This window comes from Equus asinus, chromosome 20 (assembly GCF_041296235.1).
Source record: "Equus asinus isolate D_3611 breed Donkey chromosome 20, EquAss-T2T_v2, whole genome shotgun sequence".
Classification (NCBI taxonomy): Eukaryota; Metazoa; Chordata; class Mammalia; order Perissodactyla; family Equidae; genus Equus; species Equus asinus.
The window spans coordinates 97,604,074-97,625,413 of record NC_091809.1 but is presented as its reverse complement, the minus strand read 5'-3'; the positions used below and the strand labels follow the sequence as shown (position 1 = coordinate 97,625,413).

At 40.8% G+C, this 21,340-nt stretch overlaps 1 protein-coding gene across 2 annotated transcripts in view; it reads left to right on the top strand.

The window, feature by feature from the left end:
* The window catches only part of RRAS2 (RAS related 2), a 70,265-nt gene extending 55,602 nt beyond the window's left edge, over nucleotides 1-14,663 (top strand). For both annotated transcript variants that reach the window (XM_044752050.2, XM_044752051.2), the window contains exons 5-6: nucleotides 11,124-11,242; nucleotides 13,160-14,663. In XM_044752050.2, coding sequence (XP_044607985.1) covers nucleotides 11,124-11,242; nucleotides 13,160-13,247 — 207 coding nt within the window. In that variant the 3' untranslated portion in view covers nucleotides 13,248-14,663. The remainder of the gene's footprint in view (nucleotides 1-11,123; nucleotides 11,243-13,159) is intronic.
* Nucleotides 14,664-21,340: the final 6,677 nt, after the last annotated feature.

Below are 21,340 nucleotides of genomic sequence, written 5' to 3'. Positions count from 1 at the left end.
GTGGTATATGTTGTTCACTCATCTTTTTATTTGGAAGGGGAGCAAGGTCAGGTGGAAATTAATGCAGCCTCTACATTATTTGGGGATTCTTGTCTTTATTTCTTTTGGGTCTTTAGCTTCTACCCCACATCTAGAATATAGTTGTTTAAATTGTTTCTTAACTTTGGCTTGTATTTAAGTTTTCTTTTGTTTTGATATAACCTTGTGTTAACAGATTCTTAAGATTTTGTTTGAAAGGGACAAACATCAGGAAAAATTTGTTGGTAAACAGCATTGAGGATGGCCTTCCATTTTGTAGTTAGCTATTTAAAGCGTAATCTTTGATTTGCTCTATTTGTAAAATTTTGTTGAAGGTAAACCAAGTTTAAAACATGGACTCAGAATGATTTTATTGTTCTAATGCTAAGATTTAGAAATATTTGCTGGTGATACTTGATGTAGAATAAATTTTAATGCTAGGTCTCTTTCAAATCTGAATTATCATAAAGTTAAGGTAAAGAAATTTGATCTTCACTTCAAACCAGTGTAAACTGTTTGAAATAATTTGGAATAATGGCATTGCTCACATCTTAAACCTACAGCAGACAGGCCATTTATTTTTTAATTTATTTTTGGGGGCCATTTCCTTCTGGGTTTCTGAACCTAGTTATATTTATTAAAAATTGCCCACTGGAAGCTGCCTACTCCTTCCTAGTCCTAGAAACACTTTCATGTTCGTTGAATCTGGGAAATAGTAGCAGGGTAGTTCTACAGTGAACCAGGGGTCTCTTTCCTGTCCTGTGCCAACTGCTCCACCCGCAAAGACTTGGGCCCTGATTGTGCACATATGTTTTTCTCAAACCTTTTCATGGTGGTAGCTCCAGTAAAGGAATAGGTGGAGGCCTGGGGTGAGGTGGAGGTCTCCTGTAGGGTGGGTGGTGGCAGGTTAGGGAGAGCAGGGGAGTGTATGCCCCCCAGAGCTAAACAGGGCCTACCGTGATTATCTGGGGGCGTAGCGGCTGTAGGAGTCATTTCTAAGTCATCTCTATATTGAAGAGTGCCAGAGCTTGGTGTGCGGCTTCCATCCATCTGCATTCAACATACTGTATAGCACTTTGCCTTTGTTTTGTACCATAGGCTTGAAAAATTTTTCATCTAAGTCTTTTTCTTTTTATCAAAGTAATAGATTCTCAGTAAAATAGAAACAAGGTGGTGAGAGAAATATAGGGAATGATAAGTTTCGTATTTCCATCACCTTAAAGTTATGCAGTTAGCTTGTAGTAGGTTCTTCTGTATTTCTTTCTCTGCTTTGGACCATATACCTAGACATAAAGTATGTACATGCTGGAAAGCTCAGGTGTGTATATATCCAGGAGAGAAAGACGAGTGGCTGAAATCTGCTTCACTTTTTGCTCATTCCTGTAGATTCTACTCACTGAAGGAAAGGCACAAGGAAAAAATCCATTCCTTCTCGTGCTTCGTTTTCTCTTTTGGTTCCTTCACCCCGGCACTCAGGCATGTTGGCTGCTCTCACTTTAAAGTCATGACCACTGCCATGTGAGCCTTCAGTGCTGACTGGAAGGCCCAGGTTCCCCAGTCCCTTCATTTCCCACGTGTTTCAATGATGATTACTTTTTTTCTCGATCTTCAACTTACAACACTTTCTGCGCTTTCTCACTCTCAGCTGATAGTGAGCGATATTTTCCTATTTCACTGAGAAATTTCTGTGTGTTCCCACCTCCACATGTCCTAACCTACGTGCACATCTACTCCACCAGCTCTGCTTCCCCCACTTACAGGGATAAACTCTTCGCCTCTTCAGGCCAACCTCTCCAGTAGGTGCTGGGTCCTGTTCCTTCTCACCAGCTCACAGGCATCACCCCAGAAATCGTCCCATTTCTCTCCTACATGGTCATCCCCATCAGCGTACATCCTCTCATAAAGATGAGTAACTCTCATCTTTAAAACAAACAGTAACTACAGCAGAGACTTTTTCTTAATCTGAGTTTTTCCTGCTCCTCCTATTAAGCGAAACTCCTTAAAAACACTATCTTCACTTGCTCTCTCTGCTTTCTTTCCTGCCTTTCCTGCTTGCATGGCTTCAGGCATGCAGTGCCCCGGTCAAGGTCAAGGTCACCACTTGCGCAGATGTCAGTAGCATTTGACACAGTTGCTCACACTCTCCTTTTTGAAACACTTTGTTTACTTAGTTCTGGGACACCATTCCCTACCCCTCCTGCCTCCTCCCTTTGTTGGCATTTCCTTATCTCTTAAAGCCAGGTACACAGTCTTCTAGGCTCTGGATGTACAGACAACCACGCCTTACCTCCTATCCTTGAGGACCATACTCAATGCGTTTGAAATTGAGATGCTATGCTAAAGGTTTTTACTGTTTTGAAGTCTTTCAGAATTTGAGGTCATGTTTTATAATGTCTTGGCATCCTAACTTGGTCTCCCAACTGAACCTGGATAGACCACAGGGACCCCGTAAAAACAACTTCTCCCTGTTCAGAAATGCTTGCGTTTTGGTCATCTCTCTTTAGGTTCTTAGTCAGTAACCAGTTGGGCTGGCTCTTGGTTGTTGACCCTGCTGGTTCTTTTCTGCCTTTGTCTTAGACACAAGCCTTTGGACTTTCTCTAGCTTCTAGCCTGTTTTCTCTTACGTAGCAAATGCCAGTTCCCCTTGTTCTTTGAATTTGTGGGTCAGCTCTGGGCATTCCTGCTGCTGACTCCTGAGACTCTGAACCCATCAGGGGAGATCAGCCAGAAAAGGCTTTGCTGCTCCCCTTTGGCTTCCATATCTCTGTGGACTTGCTTCTTGTGCCCATTCATCCATCCACTCTTTATTGAACACTTTTTCCAGCACTGATGCAGAGCAGTAGAAAAAACAAAGTCACTGAAGTTTACATTAAATAAAGAAATCTATGAAATTTGAATGGTTGTTTAGTGTTACCACATACCTGGCCCCTTAGAGATACATTGATTATCTTGTTTATCCTGTCAAAGGTCTAGGAAGAAAACAGGTAAATGATTTGCTTGCCCTTGCTAAAATGTAAAAGTAGGTAAATATCACAGCACATTGATTCTAAAATTTAATACAGCAGTGTGTGGGTTTGGACTGTGGACTTCGTGATCTCTCTGATTTCAAGTTCCTTGTCGTTGACTCAGCCCTGTCTAGAAATCAACTGTGTTTGCTTTTGTATTTTTACCCCATTTTCCTCCCCCAGCATACCTTAGCGTCCCCCTCTCCTTTTCCCCTTGTCAGGTGTTTAATTGCTAGTGGCCACCATTAATTTGAGAAAGGAACCCATTACACTTAAAATAGATACCAAAGTGTACTAACCCCCACTCCTATCTGTCAGTACCTTGACCACACTGTGGCCCTGCAGCTTCCCAGGAAAAAGAACCACACTCTCCCCAAAAAAGACCAATAGAATAAGAGTCTTCTTCTAGCCGTAGCCTGTTGGTGCCGTGTCTGCATCTAAAAGGTTTGTAAACCATTGAATGTAGGTGCTGTGAGGGCTTCTCAGTTTTGACCGATTAATTTTGTTCCTTCTTTATCTTTAGCACATAGAACAGAGAAATGCTCTCAGTAATTTTTGCTGAGTAAATGAATCAGCATCAGTGAATCAAGATGTGTTATTAATTTGATGACTCTTTCTACATAATAGATACTTTTGAAAAACAAGCAAGTTTTGCTTCTGTAAACTCAGGTTATTCATTAACTCAACACATCTCTTATTGCCCATGTTGTGATCTGTTCCCATTAACATTGCTCCTTGTTACTCCCATTTTGCACTACTCTGTTTGGAAATGTATAGCACTAGATAAACTCATATTATTGCGGATTTCTGCTAATATTCATTTGTGCGTTTGAACTAAGTCTCACTGGAGCTTCCCAAAGGAGATCTGTGGCTTTGTTGCATCAGATCGACCTCGGTAATTTGAAGCAAAACATTTCTGGGTAGCACTCAGACCTACTAAATGGGAATATCCAGGAAATAAGGTTTAGTGTTAGGCGTCTTTAGAAAATTCTCTGGGTTGGGGAACCTCTAGGAAATCCTTGTTTGTGTAGCTTTCAGTCTCCTGTTGAATTCTGGCTTCATAATGCTGCGGCTTTGTTCCATGTGGTGTTCTTTTTGTTTGCTTTGGTGGTGGCAGTGCTGTTTGTACTTTTTAGTTAAAATTATGCTATACCAGTGAGCTCAAAAGTAGCTTTATATGTGGTTAGAGATCTCTTGACCAGAAATGTGTTTGCAAACTCTTATGACCTCAATTCCTGGAAGACAGTGATGTGAGACCATGCTTTAAAAATAAATGAAGCACATAAACAACCGTAGCAGTTTGGGATTGTTTTATCATCTAGACCATTAATTCATTAATTTCTCTTACTACTTATAAAGAATAACGTTATGCAGGAGGGACGGGGCAAGATGCCTTTCTGAAGAATAGTGGAGCAGAAAGACAAATAACAAAATTCTTAAGGATGTACGTTTTCCTCCCCAAATCAAATTTATATTAGTTAAGTAATTTATTGAGATCGACTTGTCTCAAGTTTTTGTTTTTTTCCTTATTATCTTTTCTTTTAATTCAAGATGTACCTATTTGATTGATCCTACTCTGTTTACTTAACATACGATGATTTAGTTGACTGCTGTGCACTCTTCTAGTCTCTGGGTGTGCAAGGACCAATATGTCTTACTTCCCCTAGCTGCAAAGGACATAATGATGGGAGACTGAGAAAACAAAGCCAGAAATTGTAGTGTAGTGTAGTGTGGTGTGTAGGAGTCACTACACGGGGTGATGGGCGCTCTGGGATGCTCTTCGGAAACCTCAGCACCCAGGGGAAGTTTCTGATTGATCGAGTCTTGAGGTATTGGTAAGAAACACATTAAGAGTATCGAGTTGGGAGAGAAGGGATGACATCCCAGGAAGAAGGAATAGAATTTGTGACAGCATGGGGGTATTTTTGTGGGAAGGAATTTCTCATGTCAGGTTTTCTTGAAATAGGAATTGTCCTTTCTAAATTGGTGGCTCTGTGATGCTTTCTTTTCTTACTTGGATTCCTTGCTGTTGCTAATTGCTTACTTGATTTGATTGATTCATATTTCAGAACCATAGGCTTATGGTACACAGCTATTTTGAAAAGAGTCAGGGTAAATTTAAAAATTACATAAACTCGGATATACCGTGCTATGGAGAACCTGCCTGCCACTCTTTTGGAACACAGTAGGCTTTTGTACACTATTATGAAGTAATTATTAAATGTATATGCATCAATGTAATAAGCTAATGATACTGCATTGAGGTTGCTGACTTTTGAGAACAGAACATTAAATTGAGAGAACAAGCTACCTGAAGGATTAAAGGGAACAATACCTTGAGCTCAAATAGAGCCAGGAATAATTCATATTCTGGTCAGCCAGAGTGGAAAACTTTACTGCTCTTGCGCTATTGGGGAGTGCGCTTGGCTGGGTTTTCTTCGGGTAGTGAGGCAGAATTAGACCTAAACTAAATGCTGTTGTGGTTCTACAAGGGGTTCCCAGACCCACCTCCAGTGTGCGTGTGTGCAGGCTTCCCCACACCAACAAGCAGTTCTCGGACGCCAGCAGGGTGTCTGAGAATTAACTCAGTTCTGAAACTATCTACCAGGAGATAGAAGCAATTCCACAGGCCACGGCTCAGGCCCACGAGACGACCCTCCACTGCAGGTGCCAGTCACCAGCCCAGGTTGTTACCCGTGCTTCTGACAGACTGGCTGTGAATCAGAGATTCCCACGACACCCTCCTCGGGTTTGATTCATTGCTAGAGTAGCTCACAGAACTCAAGAAAATCAGTTTACTCACTAGATTACTAATTTATTACAGAGGCTATTAAAGGATGGGAAGCAACAGCCAGTGAAGAGATATATAGGGCTGGGTCCCAGACAAAGGAGCTTCTGTCCTTGTGGAACTTGGGGCGGGGCCCAGTGGCACTCTGGTTCCTCAACACTGGAAGCTCTCCAGAATAGGGCGACGAGCTGTCTTTGGAGGTTTTTATGGAGGCTTCATTATGTAGTCTTGATTGACTGTGTGACTGGCCATTGGCAGTTGATTCAACCTCAAGCCCCTCCTTCCCTCCCAGGAAATCAGAGAGTGGGGCTGAAAGTTCTAATCCTCTGATCACCTGGCTGGTTTTCCTGGCAACCAGCCCCAACCCTTGGGTGGGGTCCGACAGTCAGTTCATTAACATAACAAAGACACCTTAGCCACTTTCCGCATTTAGGAAATTCCAAGGGTTTTGGGAGCTGTGAGCCAGGAACTATAGAAGACCACTACATATTTTCAAGAAATACATTTTGTTCATCTGAATGACCAACATATATTTCTTACAAATCATAATATCGCAGGTACTGTATAACAAAACCTAAAGCACGGCCCAAAAGGATCAAACTGTTTCCAAGTAACTGCATCTCAGGAGAAAAGCTCAAGAATATATAGTGTTGATGCAAAGTAACCAGTAACCAGTCTATGGATGAGAGAAGTAAGGTGACCTTAACTTGAGCCAGGGGGAGGATTGTAGTCCAGGAAGGCTGTCTTCATGAAGGAAGAAAGCGTTCAGGAGAAACACGGTTTTCATACATTAAACACGCCCAGAATGCATGCTCATTAAGTTCCACAGAGGTGTTTAGTTGTAAATGAGCAGGTGAATATGACCCTGGTGTTGGGACATGGAACTTATTTTAGGAGTACTAATGTGGGAGTTACCCATAGGGTGTTTCCAGTGGGGCATTCCTGGCTTTGTAGGAGGAGAAGTGTGGGTTCTTATTTTAATTGTTAAAGCAGATGTATGAAGTATGTTTGATAGGCCTTAAATCAGGCTTTCTTTTTCTTCAACCCGCATCAGTTTTGAATCAGAATAGTTGCCCCATATACCCCAGTATGTGAAAATATCTTGTCATTAGGAATACACATTATTCCTACCTGGCGTTCTATAATACTAGAACCCAATAGGTAAAAGTCCGGTACCCAGGCATCCGCTTAAAAATTACTAAGCGTGTAAAGAAGTAGGAAAGTAGGACCCATAATAAGGAGAAAAAACAATGAATAGAAACAGATGCAGAAATGAAATAGATGATAGAATTAGTGAGTAGGGATGTTAAAACATTTGTTATAACTACATTTCATATGTTCAAGAAGCTAGAGAAGAGACTGTTAGGCAGAGACATGGAAGAGGTAAAAAGATCAAAATCAAACTTCCAGAAATTAAAACTACAATGCCAGATGAGACTAACAGCAGAAGTAATGGCTGAGACATTTCTACATTTGATGAAAATTATACATAAGAAATATGAAGAAAATTACAAGGCACATTACAATGAAATTGCTTGGTAGAAGCGATAAAGAGAAAATCTGAAAAATAACCAGAGGGAAAAAACCATATTACGTATAGAGGAACAAAAATAAGGATGACAGCAGTCGTGATTATTTCTCATAGAAAACGATGCAAACCTGAAGATAATGGTGCACTGTCTTAAGTACTGAAGGAAAAAACTGTCACCTAGAATTCAAAACCCACTAGATATTTATTTCAAAAGTGAAGGTGGAATAAAGACATTTTCCAGATATATAAAAGGTGAAAGAACTCATTTACTAGCAGACCTGCTTTACAAGAAATGTGAAAAGAGGGAAAATGATACCAAATAGAAATCTGGATTTATACGAAGAAGTGAAGAGCACTGGAAATGGTAATTATGTGGGTAAATATAAATTGCTTTTATTATTTAAATCTCTTTAAAACATAATTGGATGTTTAAAGCAAAAATAATGTATTGTGAGGTAAAAGGTAATAAAAATAAAAAAGCAGGAGAGAGAAACATACTATTGTGATAAGATTCTTAAACTGTACGTGGATTGGTGTAATTTCATTTGAATTAGGCTGTAACGATTGAAAAGTGTATATTATAAACTCTAAAAAAATCATTAAAATTACAGATATATAGGTCATTGGCCAACAAAAGAGAGAAAATGAGATCATTAAAAAAATACAGTTAACCCAAAAGAAAGCAGGAAAAGGATAAGTAGGAAAAGAATACATATGGGGATAGTGAACAGATTTCAAGATGACTCCACCGTATCGGCAATTGCATTAAATGTAATTTATGTGAACACCTCAGTTAAAAGGCAGACATTGTCAGATTGGATAAAAAAGCAAGACACTATCAGAAATCTGCTTTAAATGTAAAGACACAAATAGGTTAAAGGTAAAAGCGTGGGGTAAGATATACTGTGCTAACACTAATGGGAAAAAAGTCGGAGTGGCTATATAAATGTCAAAGTAGATTTCTGAGCAAGGAATATTACCAGGAACGCAGAAGATTATTTCAAAACGAGAAGAGATTGATTCGTGAAGAGGGTATATAACAGTCCTAAACATTCGTGCCCATAATACCAGCTTCAAAATTCCTGAAGCAAAAATTGAAAGAACTGCAAAGAGAAATGGACATGTTCACAGTTCAGGTCAGAAATTTCATCACCCCTATCAATAATTGAGAAGTAGAAAGAAAATCAGTAATGATATACAGGTGGCTCGAACAGCACTATCCAACAACTTAGCCTAATTGACATCTAGTGAACACACCACCCAGGACCAGCAGTGCACACGTCCTTTTGAAATGAGAATGGGTCATAAAACAAGTCTTAATAAACTTAAAAGGATTTTAGTCAGACAAGATGTGTTCTTTGACCACAGTGGAATTAAATTGGAAATCAAGAAGAGAAAGATAACTAGGAAATCTCCAAATATGTGGAAACTTCCAGCTAGTCCTTGGTTCAGAGAAAAAATGAAAAGGGGACTTGTGAAATGTTATGAGCTGAATGAAAATTAAAACACAACATAGCAAAATTTGTGGGATCTACCAAAGAAGTATAAGGAGAAATTTACAGAACTAAATACTTGTGTTAGAAAAGAAAAAAAGTCTCAAAGCAATGACTTTAGCTTCGGCCTAAAGAAACTAGAAGAAAAAGAGCAAATTAAAACCGTACTAATCAGAAGAAGGGAAATAAGCTGAATATGGAAGCCAATGGAAAAAAAAATGGAAAAACCATAGAAAAAATAAATAAAAACCAAAAAGTGGTTTTTAGAAGATCAAAGTGACAAATCTGGCCAGAATGACCAGGTAAAAGAGAGAAGACACAAATTACCAGCATCAGTAATGGGAAAGTACCATCACTTCAGCTCTTACAGATATTTAAAAGATAATGGAGAAATACTATAAACAACTTTATACCGATAGATCAGCAAATTAGATGAAATAGACATAGTTTTTGAAAGGCACATACTGCCAAAGCTGACTCAAGAAAAAATAGATAACCCTGAAGAGTACCGTATCTGTAAAATAGATGTAATTTGTTGTAAAAACCTTCCTTCAAAGAAAAGTCCAAGCCCAGATCCATTCACCAGTGAATTGTACCAAACCGATTTTGCTGAAACTGTCCAGAAAATTGGAGAGAGAATTCTTCCAACTCACTCTATGAAAACATCACTGCTCTGATGCCAAAACCAGACAGAGATACAAGAAAATGACAGTCCAGTATCTCTCATAAACATAGATGTAAAACTTTTAAATAAAATTTTAGTAAATAGAATTCAACAATACATGACAAGGACAATGCATCCTCTCTCCGGTGGGGTTTGTTTCAGGAATGCAGTGTTGGTTTAGCATGTGAAAATGAATCAATATAATTCACCATATTAACAGACTGAAAAGGAAAAATCATATGATCTCAGCAGATGCAGAAAAAAACTTTTGAGAAAATTCAGCTTCCATTCCTGATAAAAACTTTTTACAAATGGAATAGTCAATCTGATAAAGGGCATCTACAATAAAACCCTACAACTAACAGCATACTCAGTGGTGGGAGACTGAGTGCTTTGTCCCTAAGATCAAAAACAAGGCAGAAGTCTCCTCTCACCACTGCTGTCACTGTCCTGGAGGTTCTGGGCAGTGAGGTGAGGCCAGAAGGAGAAAGAAAAGGCGTCCGTGTCAGAAAGGAAGCAAGAAAACTGTCTGTATTAGCAAATGACGTGGTTGTGTATGTGGAAAAGCCTACGGCATTTACAGAACAGCTAGACGAGTGAGTTTAGCATATTTCCAGAGTATAACATAAGTAAACAAAAATTGTCCTATGTTTGTAGAGAAAAATGAACGTTATTGAAAAAAGACCAGAAGACTCTCTTAGTGACAGGTTCCTAAATTTTCCTTTTTTTCCCCATTTGTATTTTCTATCTTTTCTCCAAGTGTTTGCTTTTGTGGTAATGACAGCAATGAAAGTCATCTTTTCAGAAATATAATTTTTTGGCCCCATTATCTAAATGTCATATAGTTTGATAATTTTAGGTAAATAGCACTATTCCAACCTTTTACATTTAAAATACATAGGCTATTTACTTATATTTGATGAATGTTTTTTGTTTTCGCCATTTTATATGTTGTCAGCTGTGCCATCCTTCCTTCACCTTCTAATGTGAGGGCTTGTGATCCTATTCTTGATTCATTTCTTCCCACGTATTTGTTGAGCATCTCCTGTGTACCAGGTCCTGGGGATGCTGAGACAAAGAAGACCCTGCATCTCTTGAGGCTTTCTCTCCTCTCCATCCGTGCCTCTCGACATTTTCTCTCTTGGCTTCCTGTGTTCTGGCCATTCTAGGCTCTTTCAGTTCCTGGAGCTCAGCAGGCCCATTCTTCCTCAGGGCCCTCACATGTGCTGCTTCCTTTGTCAGGGATACTTCCTCGCCCCACCTCACTAACTCCAGACTCTATTTAGTTCTTAGCTTAAGGATCACTTCCTCAGGGAAGCTTTCTCTGACCTGCCGACAGGGTTACAGACTCTCGTAGCACCTTGTACTTTTCCTCCCCAGAATTTATTACTGTTGTATTTAATGCTTTTGAGTAATCATTTGACTGAAGTCTTGTTTCCGTCACAAGTATGTTCTTCTGAGTCGTTCTGCAGAGCTGGGCTTCAGGTATTAAATTTCTTGGTTCATCTTATGACAGACCAGCGTGGCCTCTGGCTGGATCCACAGTGCAGTCTGTGGCCGAGGACCAGATGGAGTAGATCTAATTGTTAGCACTGTGCCTCACACACACCTCTTGGAATTTCAGGTAACACAGGAAGAAGGGCAGCAGTTAGCACGACAACTCAAGGTGACCTACATGGAGGCGTCAGCAAAGATTAGGATGAACGTCGATCAAGCTTTCCATGAACTTGTCCGGGTTATAAGGTGAGCAAAGCGCATTCCAGAAGTTTGTTTTCATTTACTGAATTTGACAAGCAGTCACACTGTGCTTTTTAAAACCATCAACAGAGAAGAAAAAAAATTACCATTAAGTGTTTTTTAGTAACAAAGAAGAAATTGTATGTAGGAGTGGTTCTGTTCTAGGGGTTAATAATGCCGTGTCAAAAGTTTTAATTAAGGACATGTTTTATTGTAGATGCTTCTCCGTGTAGAACCTAACTTAATTAGATTGAAGTAGAGAGTACTCATAGGGCTTTTGAAAAGGACCTGTGCAGCTTCCAGAGCTGGCGGTGGTGGTATGAAGAGTGATGACAGCAGCTGACATTCGAGTGGGGATCTCTGCCAGACCCCGCACTCAGTGCCTTACGTGGGTTATTACATTTAATCCTCACCACAGCCCAATAAGCTAAATACTTTCCTTTATCCCCACTTACAGATGAGAAAACAGGTACAGAGAGGTTAAATCACTGGTTCAAAGTTTAGACGTCTTAAATGAAGGCAGAGCTGGCACTTGAGTCCGTATCTCTGATTCCAGAGCCTGTGCTCATAGCTTTGCTTCTTGCCGGCCTCCTCCTCCCAGGCTGAGTAAACTAGATAGCAGAGACCCAGCTGTCCCATGGGCCGTGAAGTGTAATATCCAGACTGCACAGAGTTTTTCTGTTAGTCGGCCTCTGAGGCCCTTGTGGTTCAGAAAGTGTTGATGGGTTCCAGGAAGTTTGAGGTGATGGGCGAGGTCGGCTGGAGGTACCTGTGTGTGTTTGTGTGTGAGCAAGATGGAGTTGCTTTACTGGGGGGGGGGGGCCCTGATTTGATTATTTTGAGTCTTGGTAACCTGGCCCTCCTTCACCCGCTGCTCTCTAGATCCACTGGTTTCTCTGCTGGTTACATAGTTGGACAGGTGTGTGGAGTGGGCTGGTGTTAATTGTGTGTCTAAGGTGAATTGACCTCTGAGCTATGGGCTGCTTGTACTTTTTTCAGCCCCTTGCCCCAGGGCCTTCTCTTGGGGGGGGTGCAGTGGTGGAGACTATAGTTTTTTTATTTTTTAGTAGTTTGTTAAAAATAGAAGTTCCGTAAAATTCAAACTCTGTATTTTGCGAGATGAAAAGAGTCCTGGAGATGGATGGTGGTGCTGGTTGTACAACATTGTGAATATGTTTAATGCCATTGAATTGTAAACTTAAGAATGGTAAGATGGTAAGTTTTACGCGCGTTTTACCACACGCACGCCGATGAAGCAGTGCCTTCTTGAAATAATTTTTACTGCCATTTTGAAATATTTTGTCCTTGGTTTTGACACTCCCGGTTTGGAGGCTCAGAGTTATTTATACCCATCAGTCACACAGGAGAGAGAAGGGGGCAGAGGAGGCATTTTTATGCCAGGCCCTGTTAGGCATTTAAACATAACCTCTCCTTTAATCCTCGTAGCAGCTGTGAAAGGTAGGTTCTTATTACTTGCTTCTAATGCTCCACGGCTCAGAGAGGTCAGCTACCGTGTCTAATGCTGACCTGCGGCTAAGACGTGGCGGAACAGGCAGAGGAATGGCCCGCCTCGTGAGGCTGTCTGCTCTGTTGCACCTGGTGATGGGCGTTTCTTCTGGAGTGTACCTGCGAGGCACGGAATTTCAAATTGGGAAGGGAGCTTAGGGGTATTGAGTTCAGCATTTCATCTGATTCAAGCCTCGCTCGTTAATGGAGCTCATTAATGGAACGCGACATCTCTGCTGATGCTGGCGTTGAAGCATTTGTGCCTCCCCCAACACCCAGAGACTTGCTTTGATTCCCTGGTTGAAATTTAATGCTGAAAAGCTTATGCACGTAAACCAGACTCGTCCAGAAATAACCTGCGCTTGTAATAATATATTACCAAGAAGGCAGTTATATCTAGGTTTTTCTGTCTTACAGGAAGTTTCAGGAGCAGGAATGTCCTCCTTCACCAGAACCAACGCGGAAAGAAAAAGACAAGAAAGGCTGCCATTGTGTCATTTTCTAAGAATCCCCTGAGTTTTAGCTACCAACTGCCAGGAAAAGCCCTCATCTTCTCTTCTTACGGTTTACGTCACGTTGGTACCTTTCTAGCCTTAGACGGATGCCCACCGTGGTAGCCTTAGACCAAGAAGCTGGCTAGTCCTTTCCGTGAAGCTCATCCTATGGTCATTTTCAGACAAATTGAAAGGAAACACTAAGGCTGCTTCAAAGATTATCTGATTCCTTTAAAATATATATCTATATACACAGACACATTCTTTTTTAAGGGCTTACATTTTAATAGGGATGAATCAGTTTTGGAACCTAAGCTGTTTGCCAGGCTGAAGTCATAGGTTGTGAAATAACTTTTAACTTCTGGAATCATATTGCCTACTGTTACTCTAAATAGAAACATAAGGAGTTTTTTTAAAAATGTGAATTTTTGCCTGTCTCTAAAAATTTTGATGTCAACTTTAGTTAACTTTAAATACACTGAATTGAATCCACACAAGTGAGGCATCTCAGACCTTTACTAAAGCTACAGCCTTTGTTTTCCAGTGGCCAAAATACCAAAATGCCTATTGTATTTATAGATTAAAAACTACGTATAAAGCCTTTATTATTACTGCTACTCTTAAAGATGATAATACTCTGTGTGGTCGAATATTTGGTCTCATTCTGGACTTAGGCATTTCAATGTTCTTGGTTTTTTAATTTAACTCTTTTCACAGCCATGTTGAGAGTAAAAATAAATAATTTCTGTCTGTCTTCCTTTTTCAAGTATTTCTGGATAAGGGATTCAATAAAAACTAAAACTGTTTTTGTTTGTAATATAAAATATGGAATTGATCTTTCCAGGGTCAGAGATGATTAATGTTTTTGCTATATACTTTTATACATTATTTTCTTATCAAACTAGTTAACAAGTATTTTTATATGTTTGTAAGCAAATATGCTTTCACAGCATACCTTGTGTATATGTAAAGATAAGTATTTAATTCTCACTGTTCACTTTTAACTGACAAAGAAGAAAAAAGTGAAAACTACAGAAACTGTGGTAGAACTTACTTGCTATTCTGGTCCTGGTTGTGCCCCCCTTTGGCCAGTCACGTACCTACTCAAGAAATCTTCCCGAGAGAGTACAACAGGACGAGACTCTGAAATCACTTTCGACATCCCCTACTAGATATCGACTGTTAGATCAAGTAGTAAGTGCAAAGCTTTTAATTGACAATTAGCGTAACTGTGGATGGCTTCTGATTTTGTTTTTAATTCTGTGGATTGTGTTTAAACAATTCAAAAGTATGTTCCTGATTTTGAGATACTAAGTGGTATTGCACAGTTGTCACTTTACTGAACGTGTACAACAGTCCCATGAAGTTTATAAAGCGTACCCTTGTATAGCTTCAGGTGCTAGAATTAAAATTGATCTATTACAAGATGATGCTTGATGACTGGTTATTTTGGTAATTTCTTGAAGGAATGAGTGTTGGAGGAAACCTATTTTAGTAGTTCTATGCCTTGTCCCAGCACTGCCTTAGGATTTGAATCTAAAAATCAATATTAGTTAGGAGGTGAACTTGCAGTGAAATGGCTTGGTGTTCCTAGTGATTTCTTGAATATTTTCTTAAGTCAGTGTTTCTTCAGCTTTTTCTGTGAAGTGCTCCTGACAGAGAACCCCAGCCCTAGAAGAGAGAGGAGGGTGAATCCCTCCACATATGCCCTTCTGAGGATGAAGCCTCAAACGGGTGAAGCTAAGCACACACATTTGTTTGAATGCTAATTAAAATTACTGCCCAGGAAGATACCACCTTTATCCTGTGGCTTTTGATACTATAGCACTATTACTTATCCTTGTTAGTACTTTCAGTAAGGAAAGTTTTTTATTTATCATGAGTAACTTCATGTAGCAAGAGACTGTCTACGTAATATCCAGATTTAATGGGAAACCTTTCATTTTGTTCTGAACAGATAATTTGTGGCAAAGCAGCTTGAAAGTTAAATTTTGTTGTCTCAACTTACTTCGTTTTTTCTCTGTGTGCTTCACTTTGGATAATTTTTATTGCTACATCTTCAAGTTCCCTGACATTTTCTTCTGCATTTGTTTAATCTGCTGTTGATCCCATCTAATGAATTTTTCATTTCAGACACTGTGTTTTTTCCCTCTGTAGAAGTTCTGTTTGGTTCTTTTTTGTGTCTTCTATTTCCTTCCTCCTCATGTTGTCCGTTTATTTCTCTTATCCAGCCTCTCAACTGAGTTCCCAGAGAGTTGAGTCTAATGCCTTATCTGTTGTGTGAATGCAGTAACCTCTCATCTGTGCATCTAGAATGGTTCTAGCTGTGTACCACCCTTGGGAGAATTGAGAATGTAGTCCCTCAAATAACTTTTTATAGGGCTTAATTCTCTTGCAGAACCCTCGTTGAGAATGGCTGCTTTGAGTATTTGAACATGGTTATAGTGTTGTGTTAACACCTTTGTCCTGAGCCCATCATCTCTATAATTTTTGGGTCTGTTTCTATTGACTGTTTTTCCTCTAGGTATGGGTTACATTTATCTGCTTTTTTTGCATGTCTGGTAAGTTTCGATTGGATGGTGGACGTTGTGTGTTTTATGTTGTTGGGTGCCTGGGTTTTCTTGTCTTCCTCTAAAGATGGTTGGGCTTTGTTCTAGTAGTCAGTTAATTTACTTGCAGTTCAGTTTGGTCCTTTCAAGGCTTGTTTTTAAGCTTCATTCAATCTCAAGTAGCTGTTTTCTTTGGGTGGTTTAGCTCCACTGCTAAGGTGTAGCCCTTTTGGGGTCTCTCTTGAATGCTCTGCATAGTCAGTGAGGACTCTTCAGTTTGGTTAGTGGGAGCTCAAACAATTCCCAGCCTCCTGCAGTTTCACCCTCTACGTGTGTATCTTAATATTCAGCAAAGACTCATTGACCCTATGCATATTTTTGGAGCTCTTTTTCTGGGTAACTGTCTCCCCTCCAGGACTTTGTCTTGCAACTTTCAGCTGCCTCCAACTCCCTAATCTCCAGTTTCTGTCTTTTCAGCTCAGGGAAGCATTGTGCCCTGCTTGGAACCCCCCCTCCCCTGTACAGTCTGGAATGTGCCTCCAGGCGGAAAGCCAGGGCAATCTTATGGTTTACCTTACTTGTTTCTCTCCCATCAGGCATTGTAGTCCTGTGTTGCCTGGTGTATAATGTCTGAAAACAGTTGTTTCACATATTTAGTCCAGTGTTCTGATTGTCTAAGGTAGGAGCGGAAATTGAGTTCCTGTCACTCCATTATGATTGGAGGCCTAAGTCTCTCCCGTTTGATTTCCATCATAAAATCAGAGGAGCCTGGAATCCCTCTTAATCTCTGACTTGAAATCTTATCTCACAAGAATGGCCAGTCTCAGGGCCGGCCCTGTGGCCGAGTGGTTAAGTTTGCATGCTCCGCTTTGGCAGCCTAGGTTTTGCCAGTTTGGATCCTGGGCGTGGACCTACACGCTGCTCGTCAGCCATGCTGTGGCGGCATCCCACTTAGAAGAGCTAGAATGCCTTCTAACTAGGATATACAACTATGTCCTGGGGCTTTGGGGAGAGAAAGAAAAAAAGAAGATTGGCAGCAGACATTAGCTCGGGGCCAGTCTTCCTCACCAAAAAAAATAAGGAATGGCCATCTCAAGGCATGAATAGTCCTTGTCTGTGTGGCCGTTTTTTTCTCTTTGGCTGGGGGGTTGGCAAACTTTTTCTGTAGAGGGCCAGATAGTAATATCATCTTGGGCTTTGTGGGCCATGTGGTCTCTGTCCCAGGTGCTCAACTCCACCATTGTAGCACTGAAGCAGCCATAAACAGTGTCTAAACGTATGAATGTGGCTGTGTTCCAATAAAACTTTATTTGTGGACACTGAAATTTGTATCTCATATCATTTTCACATGTCATGAAAATTCATCATCTTTTGAATTTTTCCCCCAAAATTCGTTTAAAATTGTAAGAACCATTCTGTACTAAAACAGATGGGAGACTGGATTTGATCTGTGGGCCGTGGTTTGCCAGGCCTGCTCTGTAGCACATTTAGCATTTGAGGTTACGTTGCCAGCTTTAGGATCTCTTATGTCTATATATGTGGAAATTCTTTCAAACAGGATTTCCTGAATTGACAGTCATGAATTTCTGTCCTAGGAATTGTCTCGCTATTGTTGTTTGTTTAGGGATTTACAGTATTTCAGAGTTGGACATTATGCCCTATTGACATACATCTTGCATTGATGATTCTCAAAATTTGAGGCTTCAGAGTTCTATGATATAAATTGGTCCCTATATCATTTGACTTTTAAATTTTGATGTAACAAGTCTGTGTATACTTAAGGTCTAGCCTGTTCTTTTCTAACTTTCATCACCACTTGTTTTAATTTCTTTTCCCATTCCTATACGTAATGGTCCCATTGAACAGCTAACTGGCAGGTACATAGGAGGAGATAAGGAGAAAGTGGTCACTTTCTGTATCACTTGGTCACTTAAGGGTTTTTAACCAGTGACTGCTTATAAAGTTTCAAAGTACTTTTTAGAAAGAAGGTATTTTCATTGAAACAGATTTCTTTGTACAAGGCTTTATTAGGTGTTCTGGGAATAAATGTGGAGCTTTTCTTTCCTAAAAATTATTCAGTATCTAGTGGAGGAAGATTAAGAGTGACAAAAACAAATGCCGACACAGTAGAGTTAAGGCAGAGTGTGAGAAGCATGCAGAGAGTTGCCAGGGCCAGCAGAAGCGATGGTATATATTCCTCCTGGGAAACCTGAGGGAGCTTCCTAATTAGAAGTGGCGGTTTAGCTGGGGCTTGATGGATTGGTGAGATTTGAGATGGGGAGGAGAGAAGAGTGAGGTGGTGGAAAGCTGGGAAAAAGCCTGGGCAGAGGCACAGAGCTGGCAGAATGCACGGTGTATTCTGGAATTGGAACCTAAATCTCAAAGGATTTTAAAAGCGCTGGGACGAAAGAATGATGAGGTGGACTGGGCTTGGTGGGGGAGGGCTTTGAATAGGATGGCCCTTCTGTGTATAATGGGAAACTGCAAGGAGCCTGAACGAGGAGCGCCTGGATCTAACCCAGCAGTAGAGTGAATGACAGAGGGGTGTGGTTTAGGGAAGACTGGTCAGGTACCAAATGGCACCTGTCCTTTTTTCATTTGTTCTGCGGCTTTTGTCTAAAGCCCTCTGATCTCACCCCCAGGTTTCTGCAGTGGCCTCTGAAGTAGTCTTTTTATTTCCATTTTGCCCGCACAAAGCTGTTCTCTCAGCGCAGCCAAAGGGATCTATTTTAGACCATCAATTAAATGTTACACTGCTGCTTAAAATCTGTCACCATCTCAGAGCCTTTGGACAGATTCCAGAGTCCTTACCACACTGTACAAGGAAAGCCCCTCACGGGGTCTGTCATCCGCCTGCTTCTCACTTACACTCGCGCTGATTTGCTTTTTTACACCCTAGAACGTGCCGAGGATTTTCCAAACTAGTTGCTTCACTCTTCTCTTCCAATTAGCCATTTCCTCCTTTGCTCTTGGCTTAGACACCACCTCCTCAGAGAGCCCTCTTAGACCACCCGTCCTGATGCCACAGTGCCCTGTGTTTACTTAATGACACTTAACCATCTGTGAGTATTTTGTCTGACCTGTACCTGGGTATCATCAGCTCTGTGAGGGCAAAACTATGTCTGTTGTGTGGACTGCTTTACCTGTATAGCCTGTCATGTGCAGGAAAACCATCTGAGAAATGAAGCAGCGGCCCAGGCAACCCTGTTGTGCTGGAATTGCCTCATGATGGTGGTGATTACATACAGGGTTAGTCCAGGAGGCATTTGGGAACGGGGACTGGAGCTCAAAAGAAGAGGCTGGGGCTAAAAGTGCAGATTTGGAATTTTCTCTCTTTTGAGCTAATGATTGCAGAGGTCGGAGTGGAGTGAAGTAGAAAGAGTGTGTTTGAGAGAAGGTCCAAGAGCAAGACTTTGGGGGTAGAAGATTGAAACGCAGCAAAAAGCCAAGAGAAGCTGGCAGAAACAGGAGCGAACCGGGAGACTCTTGTCAGGGAAGCCGAGGGAGTGGTGAAAAGCCTGCAGTGCTGAGCCAGGACGGGGCAGTAGGGGGCAGCAGCGGTTGCTTAGAGGTTATGGATGACTTTGAGAGGTTGTTTCTGTCATCTGCTTGGGGGAACCAGATTACAGTAGGTTGTGGTGTGACTGGAGGGCAAGGAAGTGGAGGAAGTAAGTGTAGGTTGCTATTCTGAGAAATTCTGTGACAAAATCAGAGGGTCATGGGGCAGTTACCTTGCTTGACAGGGTAGGATGTTAGAGGAGTACGAAAAAGAGCCAGCGCAGGGCACTTAATCCCAGATACGTAGGTTTACAAGTCTAGAAGTAGATACTACGTATAGATACTTAAGCATTTGAGAGATTTCAAAACCTACGGTTTGTAGGCTGGCTTCCCTTTCGGACTGGGGAGTGGGGATGGCATGGTACAGCGATTCTCAGACCATCTGAGGTGAAGGGCGAGTTTAAAAAAATTTTAATCTCCACTAGGTGGAATGATATTTTTGCTAAATGTAATTTTAAAAATGAACTACTAGAAAAATAATCCTACTCTTGGATATTGTGGCACTGTCAAACTACTCTAAAAGTTTCTGAACGCTTGCTCTCAATTTCCCTATCTCGTCGTAGGATGGTAACGAACGGTTGTGGATGTTCTCAGGCCGCAGGTCTCTCTGAGGAGCACTAATGTAGTGAGTGAGGGAGCGGAGGTTCGGGTGTTTTTCACAAGTGGTCCTCTGACTTCCCAGATGGGCTAGTAAATTCCAGCCTAAGATCACCCAGTAGGAGTTGCATGCCAACACCAGAAAAAAATCGAGACTATTTTCACAACTCCAGGTGTTGTAAAGAAGTCAGTAGTCTTGAATAAGATGTTTGCCCTTTTCCCTTCTGCTAATACTTAAAATTATTTGAAGTAAAGGAAAACTGTCTGAACACATAACAGTTAATGAGTTAATGAGAACTATTAAAACAGGAGAATTATTACCCATCAGTTTGAAAGCCAGGAAGTAGTTAAGAACGTATTCAGAGTTTTATGCAGAATTTAGAGCAATATGAGAAATGTTAATGAATGCTATCTTAGGTTACAACATCATGAATGTTAAGTGAAAAGTCTGAAATTGCATTTTGCTGTAATGATAGCTGGGCAAAAGTACTGCGTGTGTATTTTGTCAGGACATTTTCAGTTCTAAGTGACAGAAATGCGGCTCAAACCAGCTTCACCACAAAGTGGGCATTTACTGGTTTATGAAGAAGTGAGGGACTGGTGGGGTAGAACTGGCCTTTGGTGACTCCCACATCAGGTTCCCATCCGGACCGGCTCTCAAGATGAGAACTGGCTAGATTGTGGGGGTGGGGCAGAGAAATCCCTCAGTGTAAGAATGCTTGTGTCAAAGCCTGAGGCCAGAAAAGGGAAAAGAACGGGCCCCAGCTCTCATGGCGGCTCTGGCACAGTAGTGGTTGAACCCAGGTTCCCATCTTGGCAATTAACCACCAGACGACTCTTCCTCTCTGCCCTGCAGAGTGTCTGCACCCTTCGAACCGACAGGGTTAGTAAGGTAGAGACGCCATTATTTAAATGTGACATTTTAGTACAGATCTTTTGCTCACAGGTTTCAAAGGATTTAAATTGAAGAATTATCTTCATGCTCGTTAGCATATAGTTTGTTCCAGCACCTCACTTATTTTCAAAAGGGACTAACTTATTTTCATTCATTCTCCCTATTCTGGGCAATATGAAGAACAAAATGAATCATTCTATTATCAAGATTAATAGCACCAAATAACCAAATAGTGGAATGTCTGTGTCTTCCTTGATTCCGTGTTGTAATTGGGGATTAAACATTTATATTTAGTCTTATTTGGACAATAATATTCATTTCTTTGGAATATAAATATTTAATTCTGTGGAAAAAGGACCGAGCATACAGTCCTGGTACATTTTAATATTTAACTCCTTTAAACTATTGCTTGACACTTGTGGCTGTTTGTTAGGTCATAGGAATAATTTGACATGGAGAATTTTTGTGTATTGACGTTTTAGCCACGGACTTGACCTGGACTAAG